Source organism: Ambystoma mexicanum, chromosome 10, assembly GCF_040938575.1.
Source record: "Ambystoma mexicanum isolate Mex_15411 chromosome 10, UKY_AmexF1_1, whole genome shotgun sequence".
Lineage (NCBI taxonomy): Eukaryota > Metazoa > Chordata > Amphibia > Caudata > Ambystomatidae > Ambystoma > Ambystoma mexicanum.
The window spans coordinates 1238792505-1238814401 of NC_090932.1; the positions used below are offsets into that span (position 1 = coordinate 1238792505).

General features: G+C 48.2%; 1 protein-coding gene across 2 annotated transcripts in view; it reads right to left on the reverse strand.

Annotated features, from left to right (window-relative positions):
• The window catches only part of RNFT2 (ring finger protein, transmembrane 2), a 594232-nt gene that overhangs the window by 37872 nt on the left and 534463 nt on the right, over positions 1-21897 (reverse strand). For both annotated transcript variants that reach the window (XM_069619214.1, XM_069619215.1), the window contains 2 exons: positions 12070-12135; positions 1448-1549 (listed from right to left, as the gene is read on the reverse strand). In XM_069619214.1, coding sequence (XP_069475315.1) covers positions 1448-1549; positions 12070-12135 — 168 coding nt within the window. The remainder of the gene's footprint in view (positions 1-1447; positions 1550-12069; positions 12136-21897) is intronic.

Genomic DNA, 21897 nt, shown 5'->3' on the forward strand with positions numbered 1-21897 from the left:
CTAGCATCTTAAGCCAAAAGGCCTCCCATTCCTCTGGCATAGGGGATTGGGTGAGGAAAGGTATGCGTTGCCCCTGTTCCTCAGGAGTCACTGAAGCAGTGACTTTTCTTTGAGTAGGAAGAATAATGGTGTTTTGATGACCCTCTGGGTGAACTAGACCACTTGTGTCGTTTCTTCTTCCTTTTGTACTTGCGCACCATTCTTCGATTCACCGCTCTGGGCAGGCTGAACTCGAACGTCTCAGTCTGTCACCTTTGTCCCTATGGAGAAAGGTAAAGAGTTTTGCTGCCCACTCTTCAGCTGGCAAGACCCACAATCCTGTGCATCGTGTTCCTCTTCCAGACAGTACAGGCAAATCTTGTGGGGGTCAGCGAAAAACATTTGACACCCGCAGTCAACACAGGGTTTGAAATCTGAGGCCATCGACGGATTTGGAATGCCGCAAAATGAGAAAGTGGAATACTTTTAACGAAGCAGTGTTCTTGAAGCAAGCAGTGTGCGCATAGGAAACAGTGCCTCAATATATACTGCCATGACGTCATGTCCGGCGCTGGGCATGTACTGGCATAGGGCAGAGCCATGCTGTGTCCCCTGTAGGTGGAAAGGGTTCCGAAGAGCATCTGCATTGGGAGACATCAAAGATGAGGAATCAGTGGGAGGAAGGAATCCACTAGAAGTGGCCTTAGTCTGTTCCTTTTTTGGCATTATGATTACATAGTTCCTCAGATCTTCTCCATCCCACCTTCATTAGTTTTATAACTATTTGGCTCCTTAGTACCCCCAACTGGATAGCCATTGACTTGAGTATGAACTGAAAGCTGACACAACTACCCACTAAGAGTCTGGATCTGCAGCTCTTAACGTGAGAATCTCACAGAGAGTGGACCAGCGCAAAATGACATCAGACAGATTGTATCCAGATCTCGCGATCCACACGATTTTAACCAGGGTGTTTCAATGGAAGCAGCACATCCCAAAAAGTAAAATTCGACCCCAAAATCAGCATGACCTGGAATTAAAGACATCCCGACAAGACCATGGACCCTAACAATGCACCAGTAGATAAAGAACGACCAAATCAGAGTCATAATATGCAGATACCAATTCGGGGGGTCTGCATCCACCCATATTAAATCTTGATCTGTGCCTCCTAAATTGAAGGAGTATATGCACATTATTACAAGTGGATGTTCCAGCCCCGATATGTAATAGCTTAAATACACTGACTCGCAAAATGCATGCAAGTATTTTGCAGGTTCAGCAAGGTCAAGTAAGCCTTTCCACAGATAATTTCTAGCCCCAATTAACAGCTTACAATGGAGGGAGCAACAAACAACAATAAGAGCACTAATGTTGACACTGGGGCCTCGTACCAAAAATACTACAACAGCACTGTCCCCTTCCCATGGAGTTGTGTACTGTACCACTGGCTTTGGGTACCACTTACCTGACACATAAGGGCACAGGGATCTTTGAAGTCAGCCTGGCATATAGCACACACATCACCTGCCTCGCTGCACTGCTGACTGGTAGCGCGAACACCATACTTCTGCATAAAGGGGAGGAAGAGAAACACACATCATTGAGATGATATGGACAAATGTTCTCCCAACAGAATTAGAAAAGTAGCAGTCTTTTGGCACCTTGCTTGAAAATGTCTTTCGTCTTTGGGTGGGCTGCTCGACTCTAGCTAAATTAGTCAATGTACAAGTTAATGTATGGTAGGCACAAAGTCGTCCAGGCTATGTGCGATAGATATCTAATGTCAGCAGACAAGTGTTTAAATTACTAAAACTGCGATAATAGTGGGCATAGCAGATAGCAAATCCCAACAAAGTCAGCAATATAACAAGAATTTTATTATAGGAAGTGATGTTTATCCCCAAGAGGTGAATTCTAAGAGAGCCAGGTGAAGTATGAGCATATAGATTGATTGGCTCTCTTTTATGATGAAGGGAATGCTTATTTAGCACACCCTGCCACTGACTCAAAAACTAGCGACTACTTCTGTGCACTTTCCCAACTCATTTTTATTGTGTGAGCAGATGGAAGTTATTTCTGAACAGCTTAACTGTCACTTTATCCGATGGTCAAAGGGCTGCAGAAGAACTCCACTGCTCTTGGCTAAGGAGCCCACCAGAAGCTCAGTTTGATTGCCTCAGAGAGTCAAGTTAGATTTACTATATAGACTACTGGAAAGACCCACAAAAACATGACTGCCTGGAATATTAACAAATGAGTGAATTAGGGGCACAATCAAAATAATACATCCTAAAGACATTAATTGGTAAATCAACATTAAGAGCATAGTAAAAATGTGTGAGGACGAGTGCGTTGGTTAAGGAGAATGAAAAACCTGTTTAAAAGGCACAGAGAAACACATCCTGTATCACGCCTGCCTGTGCCATTAAATACCATGGATAGGAGATCCCCATGCGCGCACAAAAAGCAGACATTTTCTTAATGATCTTGATATACCGAGTTGAAACCGAAACATGTTGGATAATAGCCTCTACAAACACTTGGGGCCTCATTAGGACCCTGGCGAAATGGGTTTAACGGCGCCGGTAAAGGTGCCGGCGTCGTTAAACCCATTCCGCCCTATTATGAGGTTCCCTTGCGGGACCCGCTGTGGACGTCTGGTCAGATCAGACGTCCTTTGCGGGTCCCGTGTGGGGACCAGTGAGCTAACAACGGGCCCGTTATTAACGGGCCCGTTGTTAGCTCCCTCCCCATTCCCATTGAGCCCTATGGGGGCTCGAATGGGAATGGGGATGGGTAAATTGAATGAGGAATTACCGGGTCCTCCAAGGTTGGAATGGCCCAGTAATTCCTCATTCAAGGAACCCGGACCCGAGTTTGGAGGCAGCCACGTCCTTGGCTGCCTCCAAACTCGTAATGAGGCTCTTGGTCTTTTCAGCACATGTGTGTGTAGTTGTACGTTTCGTACTTACTGTGTGGTTTGTCCCATTAAGGAATATATATATTTAGATTATCACAGGTGTTAATTGACTTTAGTACTACAGACCGATGGAGCCGTTCCAATGTATTTGATAAAGGAAACCTGAGATGTACCAAATTTGAAAAAGATTGCCAATGGGATTTGGGCTGGTCTGGAGTGAAAGGACCATCGCATTTCTCATAATGGCCATGAAGGACATTCCAATGGTGCAGTGGCCAAGAGGTAAATGGTTTACCTCTCTAACTAGGTGCAATGGGTGCTAACGTGACCATTATGGCAACTGAGAAATATGTGCTAAATAGGACGTAATGACAATTGTGCAATTTATTCTACCTTTGCCAATGCAAAAACTCTAATCTGTGCTAATTTATGTTGCCAAAGATTGAAGTTCCATGGCACTGAGTGGGGGATGAATGAGACACGGATTAGATTGTGGTGAGTCAACCAGAGTCAACAAGCAAATCCCAAAAAACAAAAAACAGTTAATGTGGCTCATCAGTCAACAGTTCAGAGCCCCCTCCTAGCAGTGCCTTGAGGGTGGGTGCCGGGTTTGGTCACTCAGTCTCGAGTGGATTAACAGTCCTCAACACATATTTCGACAAGTCCAGGACCTTTGTATTCTCCTTTACCTTCTCTGTGGGAGTTTGGTGCAGGGGGCGCACACTGTCGATGTTCAAACCTGGGCATTCACCGCGGGGGCGCGGGTTTGCAAAGGTTAGGCCACAAGGTCCCTTGCTGAACATTCCATGGTTTTGCTTAATTGGATGGAGTAACTGCTAACCATTAAACTCTCCCCATCTTCTTGTCACTCACCATGTGGGAATATAACCTCTCTCCTCACACAACCACCAGTGGCTCAACACTGTTTATTCCAAGCCTTCCCTTGAGGTTTTGTTATTTCCCAAGAGAACATTGGAATACAATCCCTGAAGAATTGTTTCATATAATTGAGATTTAAATTATTTTGTAATGATCGACTACTTAGAATATCAGGGTAATCAACTCCTGAAGAAGGATCAACAGATATCCTTAAATGCTTAGAGAGTACTGTGCGGGTGTGGAAGGAAAAGACTGACACACAGGAGGCATGCTTTTGGGTGAAGACTTATTTTTTACCAAAAGAAAGAACAAACCCTATCTAACCCTAAATCTAAGAGGGCATTCCCTGCCTGAAATAAAACTAAGGAAATGTCAGAATGTCCGTAGCTAAAAAGTCCACCGTCCTGTGTCAAAATCCTAATTCTAACCCTCACATTTATAACAAAATCAAATGGATTTGTCTCTTCAGGGTGTAGAGGAATGACTACCTTCTTCTGGATGGTATGGTTTGGAAAGTAGGGGGGAGTGTCTGCCTTCTCCAGCCCTTTCTCAGGCTTCTCTTGACAGTCTGCTGTGGTTGAAGGAGTGCCTCCTTTCTCTGGGCCTTTCTCAGGCTTTTCCTGCCAAGTCAATGAGATTGGGGGAATGTCTCCCTTCTCTTGGCAGTTCACTGGACATCTCTGGTGTACTCTCCTGCCAGGGGCTGTCTTTCCCAAGTGTGGATCCCAGACCCCTTCTTATTGTCCTCTTGATTGTTCTCTAGGCAGCCCTGGTGTACTCTCCAGCCAGGGTCTGCCTTTCTTCAATGTGGGTCCCAGACCCCTTCTTAGGCTTATCTGCGGGTCCCAGACCCTGTTGCTCAGACTGAATAAGTGCATGTTGCAGACCCCTGTGCATTGGCTTCTCAAGTGTGGGTGCCAGACCCATTTATAATAGTTTCTCAAGTGTCCCAGCGGTCTATTGTCAGCCCCTGTACCTTCTTTCAGGGGGCTCCCAGCCCTTCCCCTCCTTCTCGGATCTCTGTTCGCCTTCTTGCAGCTCTTCTCAGCTATTTCCTGTTCTTGCGCTGGTGTACGCGGCTCTGCCACTCCTCTGTGGAGCCGTGCGGACCGCACTTGCCTGCCTGCGTCATGAGACGCTCTCCTGCATCGCACAAGAGCCTTCTGTCTTGCAAGTCGCACTTCAGCAAAGCAGTTACAGACTCCAGAATGCTCCCCATTTTGTCACGATCAGCAGCTGCACGCTCTGCTCTTCCTAGTTTGGGAAAGGACCCCCGCTCGCAGTGCCTTAATGGAGGGACTGACACCAATGAAAGTCCCTCTTCCATTTTTAAGCTATTTGTGACTGGATAACCAGACCGTTCACACTGGTATTCTGAGAGGTTGGTCAGGGCTCTGTGTATCTTTTTCGTCACAGTACTTTAAGGCGATGACTCTGGAGTTGGTCCTGATCTTCCTCATCTCAGTACTTTGAAGGGACAGCTCAGTGGAGTAAGCCCTAATCTTCCTTATCCCAGTAGTAATACCACTGCTATAAACAAATACATAGAAGAACCTATAGGACCACAGGAAGGCAAAGAAGATGAGGAACGAAAGGTGGGTGAAAGTGTGTTATACTGCTTTGGCTCCTGATGTCTTCTTCCCTATAATCCTAGAGGGTGAATCCCTCCCCATGAGATCCACCCGCTGAGTACCACCCCCACGGGGACTATCAGGTAGTAGTAGCCTTACTTCCCTGGGCTCATGGAAAGGGTTGTCCCCCTCCACAGGGACATCGTGAGATTCGTCACAGTACTCATGAGATAATCCTGTATAAGATAAAGAAATATGTTTGCTGTACAATGTACCTAAAGAAACTCATAAATTAATGTTACCTTTCTGTTACAAAATTTGTTATTTTTCAGGTTGATTTGAAAATTGAATGTGTGTGTTATTTGTTTCTGTAATTATATTAAAAATGATGATTATTGTTAAAGGATCTAACATCCATTTGTGAATAGGCTTACTCTGTAAATCTAATTCAACAATATAACTTGGTTCTATGTGATAATGTTGCCAGGTAGGCGATTATTTTTCCTGCACCCATAAAAGCATTCCCAACTCCAATATATTCTAGGACAGATATTATTTTCTAATATATACCTCAGTCGTAGAAAATTGGGAGAAAGTGCTTGATTTTCCTGGGAGTGCAAATATGGGGAAATATCGATAACCCGATGACTTTTTCCCAGGCTCCTTTATCACTGCATACCAAATAACTGAGTGAAATTGATGTGCGGTCCACCACTCTCTAATCACAATGGTTGCACAGACGAAGTGCATTTAGGTTACCATTCATCGGCTAGAGCTGAAGAACCGGTTTAAGGCTAAGACTTTAAACATTTAAACTGTGTGTACAATGTGGAATGCATAGATATTGCTCATTGCTGAAAACACTATATCCTGGGGAAGTAAGTCAAAGACAAGCGAGATTCATTGTGGCTGCAAATGCTGCTTTCAGGGAAGCCGAGTGGTAAAGTCCAGAGTTAATTGAGATATTAGCTATTGTTTGAAACACTGCACACAGGGAAACAGTTGTGAAGGGAGAAATTATTTATTACATGAAAGTCTACTTATTAGAAAGCAAATGATCTTACACCCCTCAGTCAACCAAGACAGCATTAATTGTTTGGAATAATGACTGTTGTGACACTGAAAACCAATTCCCAAAGTGTACATTCTGACCAAGTGCATGTTTGAATATAGGAATCTTACACTCTTCAAGGGGAAGCCAGAGATATTGATATCAGGGATCAGTGAAGACTCAACAAAGACGAGAACCTAACCTGAAACTGAGAGAAACTGAGCAAAGAACAAGTTACTTACCAACTGTAACGTTCTTTCGACTGGATGTTCCTCCCACGTATTCCTCATTTTAGATATTCGTATCTCAGCTCTGGTGCTTCCGAATTTTTTTTTCACCAGAGCGCAGCGCCCGTTACCTCCGTTTTTTTTTTCAGTGTTAATGGTCGCATCAGTTGTATCAAGCATCAAAGGATGTCAGGCTCTTAAGGAAGTACAAGGGCCAAAAGCGTAGAACTGTACGGAGGGGTAGGTTGGAAGGGTCGATGAGGAATACGTGGGAGGAAAATCCAGTCAAAAGAACGTTACAGTTGGTAAGTAACTTGTTCTTCGAATGGATTGTGTCCTCCCACGTATTCCTCATCTTAAACTCCCACAGCAGTAGTAGTTGGAGGAGGGAGTACCAGATTTTTTTTTATTATGTACTGAATGAAGGACGGCTTTTGCAAAAAGGCCTCCTTGGTAAGAAGTGAAGTCTAAACAATGTTTTACAAAGGTGTGCATGGATGACAAGGTGGCCGCTGCACAAATGTCCTGCACAGGAACACCACACTGAAGAGCAGTGGAAGTTGCTATGCCCCTGGTTGAATGAGCCCTTAATCCATCTGGGGGCTCTTTCGCAGCCAACCTGTAACATTCAGATATTGCTAGGATTATCCATCTGGATAAGGTTTGTTTGGACACACAAATGCCCAATTTGTGTCCAGTGTAACCGACAAATAATTGATCAGTTTGTCTAAATCGTTCAAGTCTAGAGATACAGAAGCCGAGAGCCCTTTTAGGGTCTAGCCTGTGGAACCTTTCCTCCTCTTTACTAGCGTGCGGAGGAGGGTAAAAGGAAGGTAAAGTAATCTTTTGTGACAGAAGGAAATCTGAAACTATTTTAGTTAAGAAAAAAGGTTCGACCTTCAAAATACCTTTATCCTTGTGGAAAATAGTGTGAGGAGGCTTACATTAGAGCGCCTGCAACTCACTCACCCTGCAGGCTGAAGTTAAAGCCACTAGTAAAACAGTTTTAAAAGTTAGGAGCCTTAAAGGGCAAGAATTTAAAGGCTCAAAAGGGGCACACATTAGAAATGTTAAAACTAAATTTAAATCCCAAATGGGAACCTGAAAAGTGTAGGAGGGAACACATTTGTTAACCCTTTAAGAAATTGGACAACTAAAGGCATCTTAAAATATGAAACTTCTTCTGAGGAGCTCTTGAAGATAGATAGCGCTGCTAAATATCCTTTAATAGTACCAACTTGGAGTCCCGAGTTGGCCAAATGCAAAAGAAAGGAAAGCACCATGGGAGTGCTACATTGAAAAGGATCCACATTCTTATCCCTGCACCAGTTACTGAATTTCTTCCAACGCCACCGGTACAAGGATTTTGTTGCTGGGCTTCTAGCCGAAAGCAAAATCTCCATAACGTTGTCCAGAAGGTCCCAATCCTTATATCTCAGCCTCTCAGAAGCCAAGCTGAAAGCTTTGACCTCTGGATGGAGAACTTGACCTTCCCTTTGCGAGAGGAGATCCTCTCTTTGTGGAAGACGTATTGGAAGGCAGATGGACATGTCCAGAAGGTCCGGGTACCACGTTCTCCTGGCCCAATCCGGGGCAATTAGGATCATGGTTTTCCTGAACTTTCTCAACCTCGTGATTACTTGAGGAATCACGGGGACAGCTTGAGGAATCACAGGGACATGAGGAAACGTGTAAAGAAGTGGAAATACCCAGTCCACTATGAACGCGCACTAGAGCTCCTCTTGGAGGAAATTCCCTTGTGCGGTACAGTTCGCACTTCCGGTTGGCCCCGGTCGCGAACAGATCCACTTGAGGGGTTCCTTAAAGGGTGAAGATCTCTTGAAGGACTTCCTGAGCTAGTTCCCATTCTTGGGAGACTGTGCTCTGCCTGCTCAGAGCATCGCCGCCAAGTTCAGATCTCCGGCTAGGTGAACTGCTGATAGAGAGATTCCTTCTTGCATTGCCCAGAACCAGAGCTGCATTGCCTCTCTGCACAGTGGGAGTGATCCTACGCCTCCTCTCTTGTTGAGGTAGTACATGGCCATTTTGTTGGCTGTCATTATCAGGACATTCTTTCCCTGTACAGAGGGCAGAAAGGCCTTCAGCGCCAGTCTGATTGCCCTCCGCTCCAAAAGGTTGATGTGTAGTTTGGACTCCGATGGAGACCAACGACCGCTGATTGTCAGATCGTTGGTGTGGGCTCCCCACCCCGTGAGTGATGAGTCCGTCACTACTGTTTTCTCTGCCCATGGTTGCCAAAAAGGGTCCCCCTTGAGAATATTGTCCTTGCAAGCCCACCATAGGAGATCTTGAGTCACTCTGGTCGAGACTTGCAGAAGATCTGACATCTCTCCCGAAAACTGGGACCATTGAGTCCTGAGGGCCCATTGAAAGGATCTCATCCTTGGACGAGTCTCTGGCACCAGAAAAATGCAGGATGCCATGAGGCCTAGCAACCTTAGAAAGTCCAAAGCCGGTAGATGTTGGGAATTTTGAAGCTTTGTTACCATCTGCAGAATGTTGTGAGCTCTCTCCTCGGGAGGCAAGGATTTCCCTGAGGCAGTATCCAGGACTGCTTCGATGAATTGGAGTCTTTGGCTTGGAATCATTTGTGACTCCTTGTAATTGAGGGAGAAGCCCAGTCTGTGTAAGAATGGCAGGTCATGGTCAACTGTTCCTGGGCTCATTCTGGTGAACTCGCCCTGATCAACCAATCGTCCAGGTAAGGGCAGACATGAATTCCTCCTCTCATGAGACTCGCTGCCACTACAGCCATCAGCTTGGTGAAAACCCTCGGGCGGAGGTCAGCCCAAATGGCAGAACTCGAAACGGATAGTGAGATCTGCCAATTGCAAACCTCAGGTACTTTCTGTGTTTGAGGTGGATTGGCACATGAAAGTAAGCATCCTGAAGGTCCAATGAAACCAGCCAGTCCTGAAGCTGAAGAGCCTGAAGGATTTGAGAAAGGGTCACCATCTTGAATTTGTCCTTCGTGAGGAACTTGTTCAAGTTTCTTAAGTCCAGGATGGGTCTCAACCCTCTGTCTTTTTTGGGGATGAGAAAATAAGGGGAGTACCAACCCTTGTTCCTCTCCGCTACAGGTACATGTTCTATTGCACCTTTATCTAGCAGGGTTAAAATCTCCTGCACAAGGAGCGGATCGGGAATTTTTACAGAATTGGCTCCCGGTGGATGATCTTGAGGTCTTTGATGAAAGGGAAGGCAGTAACCATGGGTCACTACCTCTAGTGCCCAGGCATATGACGTAATGCCCCGCCATTCGTCCAGATACCGAGTGATTCTGTCTCCCACCAGGGTTTTGTGGGTTAAGACATCAAAGTGACTTTGCAGCAGCTGCAGAAGTGGCTGATCTAGCACCTCTTCCTTTTCCACCACAAAAGGGTTTTCTCTATTGGCCTCTCTGACTGGCCTGCCCCCTCCCTTTTCCAAAGGAGGAATAGAAGTAAAAAGGGCAACTCTTCCACGAAGATGAGCCTACGTAAGACTGATGTTGAGGCTGTCTTATAGCGGCGCCGAGTGATTTTGCTGCCGCTTTTGAGGTCTGCAGCTTCTCCAAGCTCTCGTCTGCCTTGCTGCCGAACAGCCTCAAGTTGTCAAAGGGCATATTGAATAACCTGGACTGTACATCAAATGCAAAACCAGATTTTTTCAGCCAAGCAAATCTGCGTAAAACTGTGCTAGCCGCCATAGACCTGCTCACACTATCAGCAGTGTCCAGTCCTGGCTTGAGGCACTCCTCCACGGCCTCCTTTCCATCTCTTACTATCGGCAGGAAACCATCCCATTCCTCACCCTCCGGGATGTGTTCAGCCGCTGCATTCAAGCAATCCCACAGGGTGTAAGTGAATCTAGCTAATGTACAAGTCACATTAGTAGATATAAGGGCCATACTGCCCAGAGGGAACACTTTCCTCGCCCAAGCACCAATCTTTTTAACATCCCTGTCAGAGGGCATGGAGGTATAAGCTGATTGCTTATTTGCAGTCGCAGCTTGAATCACCAAGCTCTTAGGTGAGGGATGTTCAGACAGATATTCTGGATCTGAAGGTGAAGAACTGCACTTTCCCACACATTTTTTATTTACAGCTGGTAACGATTCAAGGATTTCCCAATTTGCCATAACACTCTTTTGTAGAGCTTTGTGGAAAGGAAGGATCGGATCCTTCTGAGGTCCTTCATCAATATCATCTGTCATGTCATCCTGATCGTAACTCAGGGACACTGTCTTCCACCCCATGAAGTCGATGACTCTTCCAACGAGGTTCCTTTACCCAGATTCTGCGTGGTCAGTAGGGTCTGGTCTTTCAAATTCTACCTCAGGTGAGGTACCTAGGCCACTAGACGATTGTAGGCAGTCATAAAGGTCGGCCATTTTGGTACTTGGGTCTATTAATTATTCAGGAACTTCTCTTGTCCCAAATCTAACACCAGCTGATGTAATTTCTTCATCAGAGGATTGTTCTTCAAAAATAGAAGACAGATTAAAAAAATTCTTGCAGCAGTGCTGAGATACTAATATCTAAGATGAGGAATACGTGGGAGGACACAATCCATTCGAAATAAGGTGTTAATTCTCTGCTTGTGTAGTTTGTGTTTTGTATCATAGCATCGGTCAAGGCTCGTGATTGTGGCAATCTTAGTTTGGAGATTATTCGGCTATCTAAAGTTAGTGGGCTATAAAATGAGTCCTAGATTTACAACACAGGGTATGTTGTTGTAAAATATCTGCTAGAGAGAAATATCTGCAATGTCAAGAGTAATGCTGAAATATCAGAGCTGCAAAGGTAACATAGCTGTGTGATGAAAGAGCCTCATTCTGCTGCATTAGGTAATATTAAGAAAAGATAAAGATATGAAGCTGTGTGGTGCAAAGTAGAAAGCTGCCGGATGCCACCAGGATAGAGCTCTGCTGTGTGAGGAAATGTGGATGGGAGTAGCATTGCTCAATCTGACTGGCTGGGATACAATGTGTACTAGTCCAGTCGTTTTAATGAGTATGGTAGGAAGATGTGAGATGTAAACGAGGGGGCTATCTCTGCTGAGTGAAGCATTAGGCTGTAATATGTGAGCTAGAGCAATAGCTCTGCTGTGAAAGGAAAGGCGGAGGCTGTGTGATGCCAGTTTGGGTGATCGCTCCATCTAAAAGGCAGGCAATGTCAATATTTGTGTGGATACAAGATGCAGCAATATACATACTAAATGCATACCCACTGTGCATGAAAGAAGCTGTATAATGCATGGTGCATAGCTTAGTTGTGTACGTCAGGGTGCTTTATTGTTTGACACAGATATGTACGGTAAATAGTCCTAGCACAGCTAGTGGGCACCGATTTCTATGAATAGTACACATGTTGCAGCTTTTGTGTCAATAAATTGCAAATGCAAAAATCTGCTAGCTTTCCAAAATATACAACTTACCTGGGGGCTACCCAGGGCCTGCAGTGCTTTTCTCACTCCTCCAATGCGGCCACAGACATCAAAAGACTGCAAAGAATAAAACAAAAACTTACTAAGGGAGTGCCAGGTAAAGAAGAACAATTCACTGTGTAAGACTATAAAGATCCATCATACCTTGTTCTGTAGATGAGGAGCAAAGCACCAATGTTTGGATGAAAGGCACTCCTTTTGAGTTGAGAAAAGGTGACCTTTAGCAGTGTGCAAATGTGTTCTTGCCAGCATTTCTATCCTTCAATACCAATACAAAGGTAATCATGTGTCCATAACTCTGCCGCAGTTATGTGTCACTGCATCACTTGCTGCTCTTCCCTATCCCTGCTTTTCCCTCCTGGAGTCATCGCTCATATTTTCCCTGACTGCACAGCAGCTAGTTCAAACCCTGCCTTTAATGATATTTAACCACACACTTAAGAAAGTCTATATAGTTTGTAATTTAAAATATCCTCTAGAAGTGCCCCAATTTATAGTCGTATGAAATCAGCAGATTCATTGCTTGAGTGATCGCAAGCCCACACATTTCTCCCAATTTGCTCTTTTCCTCTCATTATCTATCACTATGGATGTTTTGCCATGTCCTTTCCCGATGGGACAACAAAGTGGTCGAAGTCTGGTGAGTTCCAGAGAACCCATTATTTCAGCACTCAAAGATACCTTTCAACCATCTAAGAAAAAGCTGACTTCTGGATGATCATTAGAAAATGTCCCCTCAGATCCATCAACATGATACAGGGTCTTGGCCTTATATAAATGTGATCTGTTAATGGACAATTACACTTTTTCTAGGGATACACTTGCAACCCTTGTAAGTACATGCAGAGTGACCAATAATTCTTCCAACATTCACTACCACATCACACAGCCCCCAATGAGATTCACAATTCTCTCCCAGTCCTATAGGAAGTTCTGCAACAGGTCACAGACATCTCTTCATCTCACCACCATTCATCCAGCCCTTAAAGGCTATCAAATTGTCACCTGCAGTTAATATAAGGAACAAGTTACTTACCTGTAACTGTTGTTCTCCAGCATGGGTCTGGCATGGATTCACATGCTCATGAATATTCCCCGTCGTCAGGCTGGGAATCCTCGGTAAAGAAAAAATCAGTATCAGTTTCGTTTCTGATCTGTCTTTCGTAGTAGTAACCAATCACTGATCTCTGCGTCATACTGACCACAGCCAATGACTGCCCTCTACCTAAGCCCCGCCTCTGGCAGCCATCTTCAGATTTGGTAGCACGTGAAGTGGCAGTATGACCAAGTGAAGAGCCGCAGAGGGGTAGGCGGGAGGGTTCGCATGTGAATCCATGCCAGACCCATGCTGGAGAACAACAGTTACAGGTAAGTAACTTGTTCCTTCTCCAGCATGGGGTCTGGCATGGATTCACATGCTCATGAATAAAGAATACATAGCAGTACACACATGCACAACCACGGGAGGTGGCAAAGGCTCAACATTAAGCATTACATCAAACTCAACATTAAGCAATTCTTACCTCCTCACCAGGCTCACCTTAGGCGAACAGGTTGCGCAGCACTGCTTGGCCGACCCTGGACTCCTCCCTGGAATCCCGATCGACGCAGTAGAATTTCGTGAAGGTGTGCGTCGACCTCCAAGTAGCAGCCCTGCAGATGTCCAGCAAGGGCACACCAGACAGGAACGCCGTGGTAGCTGCGATCGCTCTGGTGGAATGGGCTCTCGGACGGCCAGGCAGCGGTCAGTTTGCCAACCGATGACAGTACATGATACAGCCAGAGAGCCATCTGGAAATGGAAGCCTTCGAGAGAGCCTTCCCCTGATTGACAGGTCCAAAGTTCACAAAGAGTTGTGATGTCTTCCGAAAACACTTTGTGCGGTCCACGTAGAACTTCAGCGCTCTAGCCACATCCAGCGAGTGCAAAGTCCTTTCAGCCGGCGACGAAGGCGACGGGAAGAAAACAGGCAACACCAAGGGTTCGTTGAGGTGGAAGTCCGACGGCACCTTGGGCATGAAGGAGGGGTGCGTCCTGAGCACTACCCTCGTGTCGTGAAAAGTCAAGTACGGGGCCTTGCAGGAAAGGGCCTGGATCTCTCCCACCCGTCGTGCGGAGGTGATGGCCACAAGAAACACTGTTTTCCACGACAAGAACTTCAACGGAGCCGAGTGCAGAGGCTCGAACGGAGGTCCCATGAGCTTGGTCAGCACCACGTTGAGCTCCCACGCCGGGGCCGGAGCCTTCACCGGCGGGAACGATCTGAACAGTCCCTTCATGAACTCTTTCACCAGACGATGAGACCACAAAGACGTCCGCCCCGTGGTTCTGATGTATCGGGAGATCGCAGCAAGATGAATCTTGATGGACGCGTGCGCCAGTCCAGCTTTGGCTAGAGTCAGTAGGTACGGCAGTACTTGGGGAGCCGTAATCCGTAGAGGGTTAATCTTCTGTGCGTGGCACCAGACAGAGAACCTCTTCCATTTGTGTCCGTAGCATTTAAGAGTTGAGGACGCCCTGGCCTTTGCAAGAACCTCTCTGCAGTCGGCCGGTATGTCGTATCCTCCAAACTCTAACGCTGCAGGACCCAGGCCTGCAAGCTCAGCGACTTCGGGTCGTGATGGAGGATGGCGCCTCCTTCCCTGGAGAGAAGATCCGCGTCCACTGGCAGCTTGATTGACGGGGACGCTGACAAGTCCAGAAGGTCCGGGAACCAGATCTGCCTCGGCCACGCAGGTGCGACGAGGATCATCCTGCACCGTGACCTCTTGAGCTGGTTGATGAGCCGGATCAGCAATGGCAATGGAGGGAACGCGTATAGAAACAGGCCCTCCCAGGGGAACGAGAAAGCATCGCCCATGCTCCTCGGCTGGGGAAACCTGCTGGCGAACCTCCGGCACTTGGAGTTCGTCGCCGTCGCAAACAGATCGATCTGGGGTGTGCCCCACCGTCGGAAGAGGCGGTCCACTAGATCCTGTCGTAGTTCCCCACTCGTGGCACGAGCGCAGCTCCCTGCTGAGTGAGTCGGCAATGGTGTTTTTTATCCCTGCCAGATGAAACGGCACCAGAAACATACCTTGGGCGACGGCCCAATGCCACAGATCCTGCGCCTCCATGGACAGGGCTGGGGACCTGGTTCCGCCCTGTTTCCTGATGTAGAACATGGTGGTGGTGTTGTCGGTGAAGATCCTCACCACCTTGCCCTTGAGGGACGGAAGAAAGGACCTGAGGGCCCAAAAAACTGCACGGAGCTCCTGGACGTTGATATGGAGGGACTTCTCTGTCGGGAGCCAAAGGCCTCTCGCGTGCAGATTTTCGGTGTGCGCTCCCCACCCTTCCAGGGAGGCATCCGTGGTCACTGTCTCCTGGTGGCCGGGGGTCTGGAAGTCCATGCCCGCCGTCAGATGCGCGCGGGTGCCCCACCACCGGATCGCTCGTCGGAAACTCTCGTCGATTGTGATCCTCTCCTCGAAGCTGCCCGTCGTCTGGATCCAGCGCGCGTCCAGGAACTCCTGCAACGGGCGCATCCGGAGCCTGCACAGGCGGATGAGGTAAATGCAAGAAGACATCATTCCGAGGAGGGACTTGATGGACCTCACTCCTGCCGCGTCCGCAACCAGCATCCGCTGCACCTTGCCCAAGATGGCCCTCGTCCTTTCCTCCGACGGAGAGGCCAGAAGCGACACTGTGTCGAGCTTCGCTCCCAGAAACAGTGTGTCTTGCGCGGGCACCAGGTGGGACTTGCCGTAGTTTATGGAGAATCCCAGGTCCTTGAGAAGTTGGACGGTCCTTGCTGTGTGCTCCACAGCGAGCTCCTTCGTCTTCGCTCGGATGAGCCAGTCGTCCAGGTAGGGATAGACGTGGATCCCCTCCAGGAGCAGCTGCGCCGCCACTGGTGCGAGGCACTTGGTGAACACCCTGGGTGCCGACCTCAGTCCGAAGGGAAGGGCTCTGAACTGGTAGTGACGCCCTTGGACCACGAACCTGAGAAACTTTCGGTGTCCCTTTGGGATGGGAATATGGAAGTAGGCATCCTCCAAATCCAACGACGACAGGAAATCGCCCTCCTCCAGCTGATCCAGGACGTGTTGGAAGGTGACCATCCGGAACTTCTGTGCCTTGATGAATTTGTTCAGCCGTCGTAGGTCCAGGATGGGACGCCATCCTCCCGTCTTCTTCTTCACGAGGAAGTATCTTGAGTAAACTCCGGAGCCCCGAAGCCTCTTTGGGACGAGCTCGATGGCGCCCTTCTTGAGCATCGCCTTTACCTCCAAGAGAAGTTGAGGGACGTGATGTTCTTTCCTGGCCACAGGGGGGACGCGCGGGCACCTCTTTAGAAACTCGAGCGCGTGACCCTGAGCTAGGGCGTCCAGCACCCAACGGTCGGTGGAGATGGACTCCCACACGCTGACGAAGCTCGCCAGCCGGCCTCCCACCGGGGTGCTTCGGTGGGGGCCCGACCCCACGGCCGGTTCAGTCCTGCTTCGACGAGGCTTTGCCGCCTTGTCCTCCTTGGCGACGACGGCAGGGTCTGCCCGACTTGCCTCATCCCCTGTAAGCTTCCTGCGACGACGAACGGGCCGCTTGACGGTAGGTGGAAAATCCGCCGCCGGAACCTTTGGAGGCACCCTGTTTGCCTCCGCCGCTCCGAAAGGGCGGCCGACGTTGCTGGAGAACCCCAAGAGCCCGGGCCGTCTCCGTGTCTGCCTTGATGGCTTGAAGGGAATCGTCCACTGTTTTCCCAAACAGGTTGTTTCCGTCGAACGGCATGTCCAAGACTCTGGTCTGCACGTCCTGACGGAAGTCAGTAGCCTTGAGCCATCCAAGCCACCTAAGGCACACGCCGTTGCCCAACTGGCGAAATCCAGTGTCAGCGATGTCCGTCACAATCGTAATGGCGTGGTCCGACGCCACCTCTCCTTCCTGCAAGATCTCTAGGGCTTCCGTCCTCTTGTCGTCCGGTAGGAGGTCCAGCAGGGGGGCCAGTTTGTACCACAACTCCCTGTCGTAGCGGGCTACGATAGCCAAGGCGTTGGCCGCCTTAATCGTCGTCGCTGCAGACGAGATGACTCTGCGTCCCATCGTATCTAATTTATTTCCCTTGCCGTCCGGCGGGGAGGTCGACGTAGAGGCCGCGCCCCCCCCCCCGCTTTCTTCCTGGCCGCCGCGGAGACGATCGAGTCCGGGGTCGGCTGTGCCCGAAGGCACAAGGGGGCCGCGTCCGGGACCCGGTACTTCTTCTCGTACCGATCCCTTCTAGCCGGCGTTGTGGATGGGTTCTTGAGGAGGGCGAGGCCCTCATCCCAAATATCGTCCAGTAGAGGTACAGAGAGGACCATCTTCCTCTTGGCCTTGCGCCGTTGATAAAGGAAACCTTCCTTCTTCTCTTCCGGGCAGAGCTGGAAAAGCTCGGATGCCCTGGCGATCATGGAGTGAAACGATCCAATCTCGTCGGGCGGGGAAGCCCGGGTGGGAGGTGACGACGGCAGATCCTCGTCGTAAACCTCGTTGTCCGTACCCGTCGCGGCCGTGTCAGTCCCCGTATCATCCCCACGAGTCGTGGACGGGGAGGAGGGCTGAACAGGGCGCGATGGCTGAAAAGGAGGTGGAGGATGAATCCTTCTTCTCTTAGGGGGAGGGCTCCCAGAAGGGCCTGGCTCCGGGTCCCCCGTCGGGAGCGGTTCCTCCGCTGGTGGTAACGGCAGTCTCGTCCTCATCTCCAAGCATAAGGACTGCATAGCCAACAAAATGGCCACCGAGTTGTCTTGCGGCACTGGTTGAGGGGAGTCCGACGGGCGGTCAGGGGCCCCGTCGGCACCCTCGACGTTATCGTCGTCTCCTACGTCGGGGTCCCTCCCGACGGGCTGGTCTTCTTCCACGCCAACGCCGTGGCTTAAGACTTCGATCAGCTCTTCCTCAGAGGTTGAGGCCGAATCCACGACGACCTCCTGCCCCCCCTTTTTCTTCTCCGTCGGAGGTTTCCCGGGGGTCCTGTCGATGGGCATAAAAGAGGACTCCCTCTGCGGTGGCAGGGAGACTCTGAGCCCCGAGGTCGCCACCACTGTTGTAGCCTCCACAGGCTGAGCCAGGGCCGCCGCGACTGTCTCGATAGAGGCCTTGGCCGGATGGATTAAGGCTTTCACCACCTTAGGTGCGCTCACCGCCTTCTCCTTGGGGGGAGGGTCACTGCCTCGCTCCCCCTCCGATGGGGCCTTCGAGCTCGACCGGGGTCTCTCCAGGAGTTTTGCCGGGTGCTCGGCCTTCCTCTTACCCGAGCCAGAGCGTTGGCTCGTGGTTGATGACGCCGGGGAGGATGCGCCCTGCCTGGCGCCCGTAGAGCCCGACCGTTCGGCGCTCCCGGTGCCAGCGGACTCGCGGTGCTTGGCCTTGTGTTGGACCCCCGTCGCCGGGGCGTCCTCAAAGGTCTTAGAAGACCGCTCGGATTTCTTCTTCTTCTTCTTCTCGCCTGACGGGCTCTTCCCTTCCAGCCAGTTGGCGAGACGTTGATGGCGGTCCTTCATGGTCCGCTCCGACATATTGCCGCAAAACGCACAGTCCTTCTCCACGTGCGTCTTGTCCTCATGTAGGCAGTAAAGACAAAGAGTATTCGTCCTCCTTAAAGACATTCTGAAGCTGGCATCCAGGGCAGACCCTGAACAACTTTCCGGGCGTCGAGCTTCCCTTCTCCTGGGCCATGTCCGAGATGGGCCTGAGAAACTTCTGGAATCCTCCAAAAGCGTGGCTCGACGAAATCTTCACCCTTGAGGGGCGTAGACGAATCCGACACGGGTCCCCGTTGATCGGATGAAGAAACGGTGGAGCTTGAGGCTCTGTTGACCGAAAAATAGAAGTTTTTTGAGAAAAAGCGTGAAAAAATAGCACTAACGCTCGAGAGCAATAGCACGAGGATCCCAACACTTGAACGTGCGGTAAAAATCTGAAGATGGCTGCCAGGGGCGGGGCTTAGGTAGAGGGCAGTCATTGGCTGTGGTCAGTATGACAGAGATGAGTGATTGGTTACTACTACGAAAGACAGATCAGAAACGAAACTGATACTGATTCTTTCTTTACCGAGGATTCCCAGCCTGACGACGGGGAATATTCATGAGCATGTGAATCCATGCCAGACCCCATGCTGGAGAACCCTCAATTCCTGCAGACCCAAGTTTGCCACCAAATTTCCATGACACCTCAGAAGCTTACAGTACATCTCTCCGCTGTCTAAGAAGTACATTAACAATGCTCTCAGAAGTTCAGCACCAAGACGCCTCTTCATTCTTTAAAGATCAGTGCCGTGCCTTGCATCCTTTGGTAAGGCCAAATACCAACTCTTCCATCACTTGCTAGACCTCAGCACAGACACTCCTTTCCCAAAATGGAGTTCACCAGTCATTCTTCTGTAAACCTCACCGATAGGAGGGTACGGTGCGGGTACAGAAGTAAGGCTCAGAGACAGTGGAGGCATGTTTTTGGGTGGAAACCTTTATTATGTGAAAAAGGATTGGAAACATGTATTTCTGTCGCTAAAACTAAGAGGGATTTGCCTGCCACTGAGTAAACTAAGGAAATTGTCAGAAAGTCCAAATTATAACATTCATCACTGTCGTGTCCCCAAAAAGCCTACTTCTGCCCTCAACACTGATAACCTAAACCAACTGTGCATAGATGATCTCTTGCCAAAGTAAAGTGTTCTTTGTAAATCCAACCAACACAACATTTCCCAGACTCTTGGGTGATCACAAGTGGCAAAAATAAAGAAATGTTCAAAAGTGTAGGAATCCAAGGCAAGGGCCATAGTAGTTTCCCGTAGAATGCATTTTATGGGTTTTCTTCCTCTTTTGGGGCCTCTCCTGCCTGTACTTGCTTAACCAAATGTGAATAGGCAGTTCACAAGAATATATTTCTTATGTTTCTCTTATTTATTCCCATATACAAAACGTTGAGAGACTAGAGGGAATATTTATCTGGACCTCTTTAAGACAACCCTCAAAAAGTCAAAAGACTAAACATACCACACTAATGCTTAAAGGGTCCCTTGCTTCTCCAGTACCTTATTCCTTATTCTGACTCAGTCGTGTATGCTGTTTTACTCATTAAATTACAACATACTCTTTCCAACAAGTTTTTTAAATCAAAAATATCAATTTACTTACTTTCAATAAAAACATCAATAAAAATACATTTATCATTTTTTCTAAAACAAAATATTGCACTTTTTTCTAAGACCAATTATTGCACATTTACCACTAATTTTGGCACTATTAACCCAAGAAAAACATACGTAACACTCTGTTACCTAATACCTAGATTCACTGTTAATTAGGGGCAAGCTTTTCTGTTAGCAGTTTGTTTTTATATCCTTATCTATCCTAACAGGGTACTCTATATTCCCCAATACAACGTTCTATTCATTCATACTTCTGTCATCCATACATCCTATCGTTCTACAATCCACACTACTCAACATGTTTCTTTCCTTTATAGATTTTCACAATTGCAGGAAATTCTTCAGGGGTTTATTTTGGTACTATAACAGTTTGTTATGCATTGACCATTTGGTCTTCTTGTATTCTTTGGACTTCTTGGTCAAGGCTCTTATGTTCGACTCCCATCAATTTCATATCTGGGCCAGAATTCCAAAAGGATATCTGTCACCGAATATTTAAGGGTGTATGCACTCATTTGCTGTATCAGCACTGTGCAGCCACACTGGGACAAAGTAGGTACACATTTCCAATCTCAAATTTTGTCACAAATGATTTAACAATATATGCACTGATTCAGCGTATCAGCAGTGTGCAGCCACATAGGGACAAAGTAGGTACACATTTCCAGTCTCACATTTTTTGACATTAGTTAACAGGTATATCTACATGCTCAGTGTGCCAACAGCATTTATTCCACCAACTTCGCACACTCCTTTTGGCCAAATGTAGGATCTGTTTGCACAATGTAATCTTCACTTATTTTGCGTGCGAGTCCTAGACTCTGTGTTCCGAATGGCTTGGTTCCTTGCTTGCCAAACAAATGTCATCTCATGAACTGTTGCTCTTTTGGGTGTGAGTCCCAGTGTCGCAATATAACTGCTTGGTTCACTCTCCTGCCAAGCAGGTATCTTTTCATGTACTTCATATTTGGGTGCGGGTCTCAGACTTGCAATTTTTCAAACCGGCTTGGTATTTTCTCCTGCCAAGCCTAATTACTTGGTTTACTCTCCTGCCAAGCAACAGTCCCAACGTGGTCTCTCTCTATTTGGGTGTGGGTCTCGCAATATTCTGTTTGGCTTTGTTTCACTTTCTCATACATGTGCAGGCCCCAGACTCAAATGGGTGAGTCTGCCCAACTCACACTTTGTTCCCAGGGTTCCAGATTCTCTTACTCTGGTTTTTGCCTTCACTCCCTAGCTCCCCCATACCCCCAGCACCACTCAGGTACCCTGCATATCTGTTTACTACCGTCTGGTAGGTACCAGTGTTTCATGAGCAACTGCTGATGCTCTGGTTGCGTTCAGGGCTTCATCGCAGTCGGCAGTGGCTTTCCTGAAATTTGATTCTCCCCAGTGGGGCGTCCTCTCTTCAGGACGGCTCACTGGTGCTCTGCATGCTGTAAGGAACTCATGGCAAGTGATCACAGTTCAAGGGTGTTTATTGAACAATGAATGCAGGGTGGAAAAACGTCTAACCTAAACCTAAATCTAAGATGGGATCAAGTGTCGACCATCAAATGAAAAATAAGGCAGTCCTAGTGGCGTCATGTCAAATAAAAGGGCCTATACTAAGAAAAACCTATTGCCAAGTCCATACAACTAATTATAGAAAG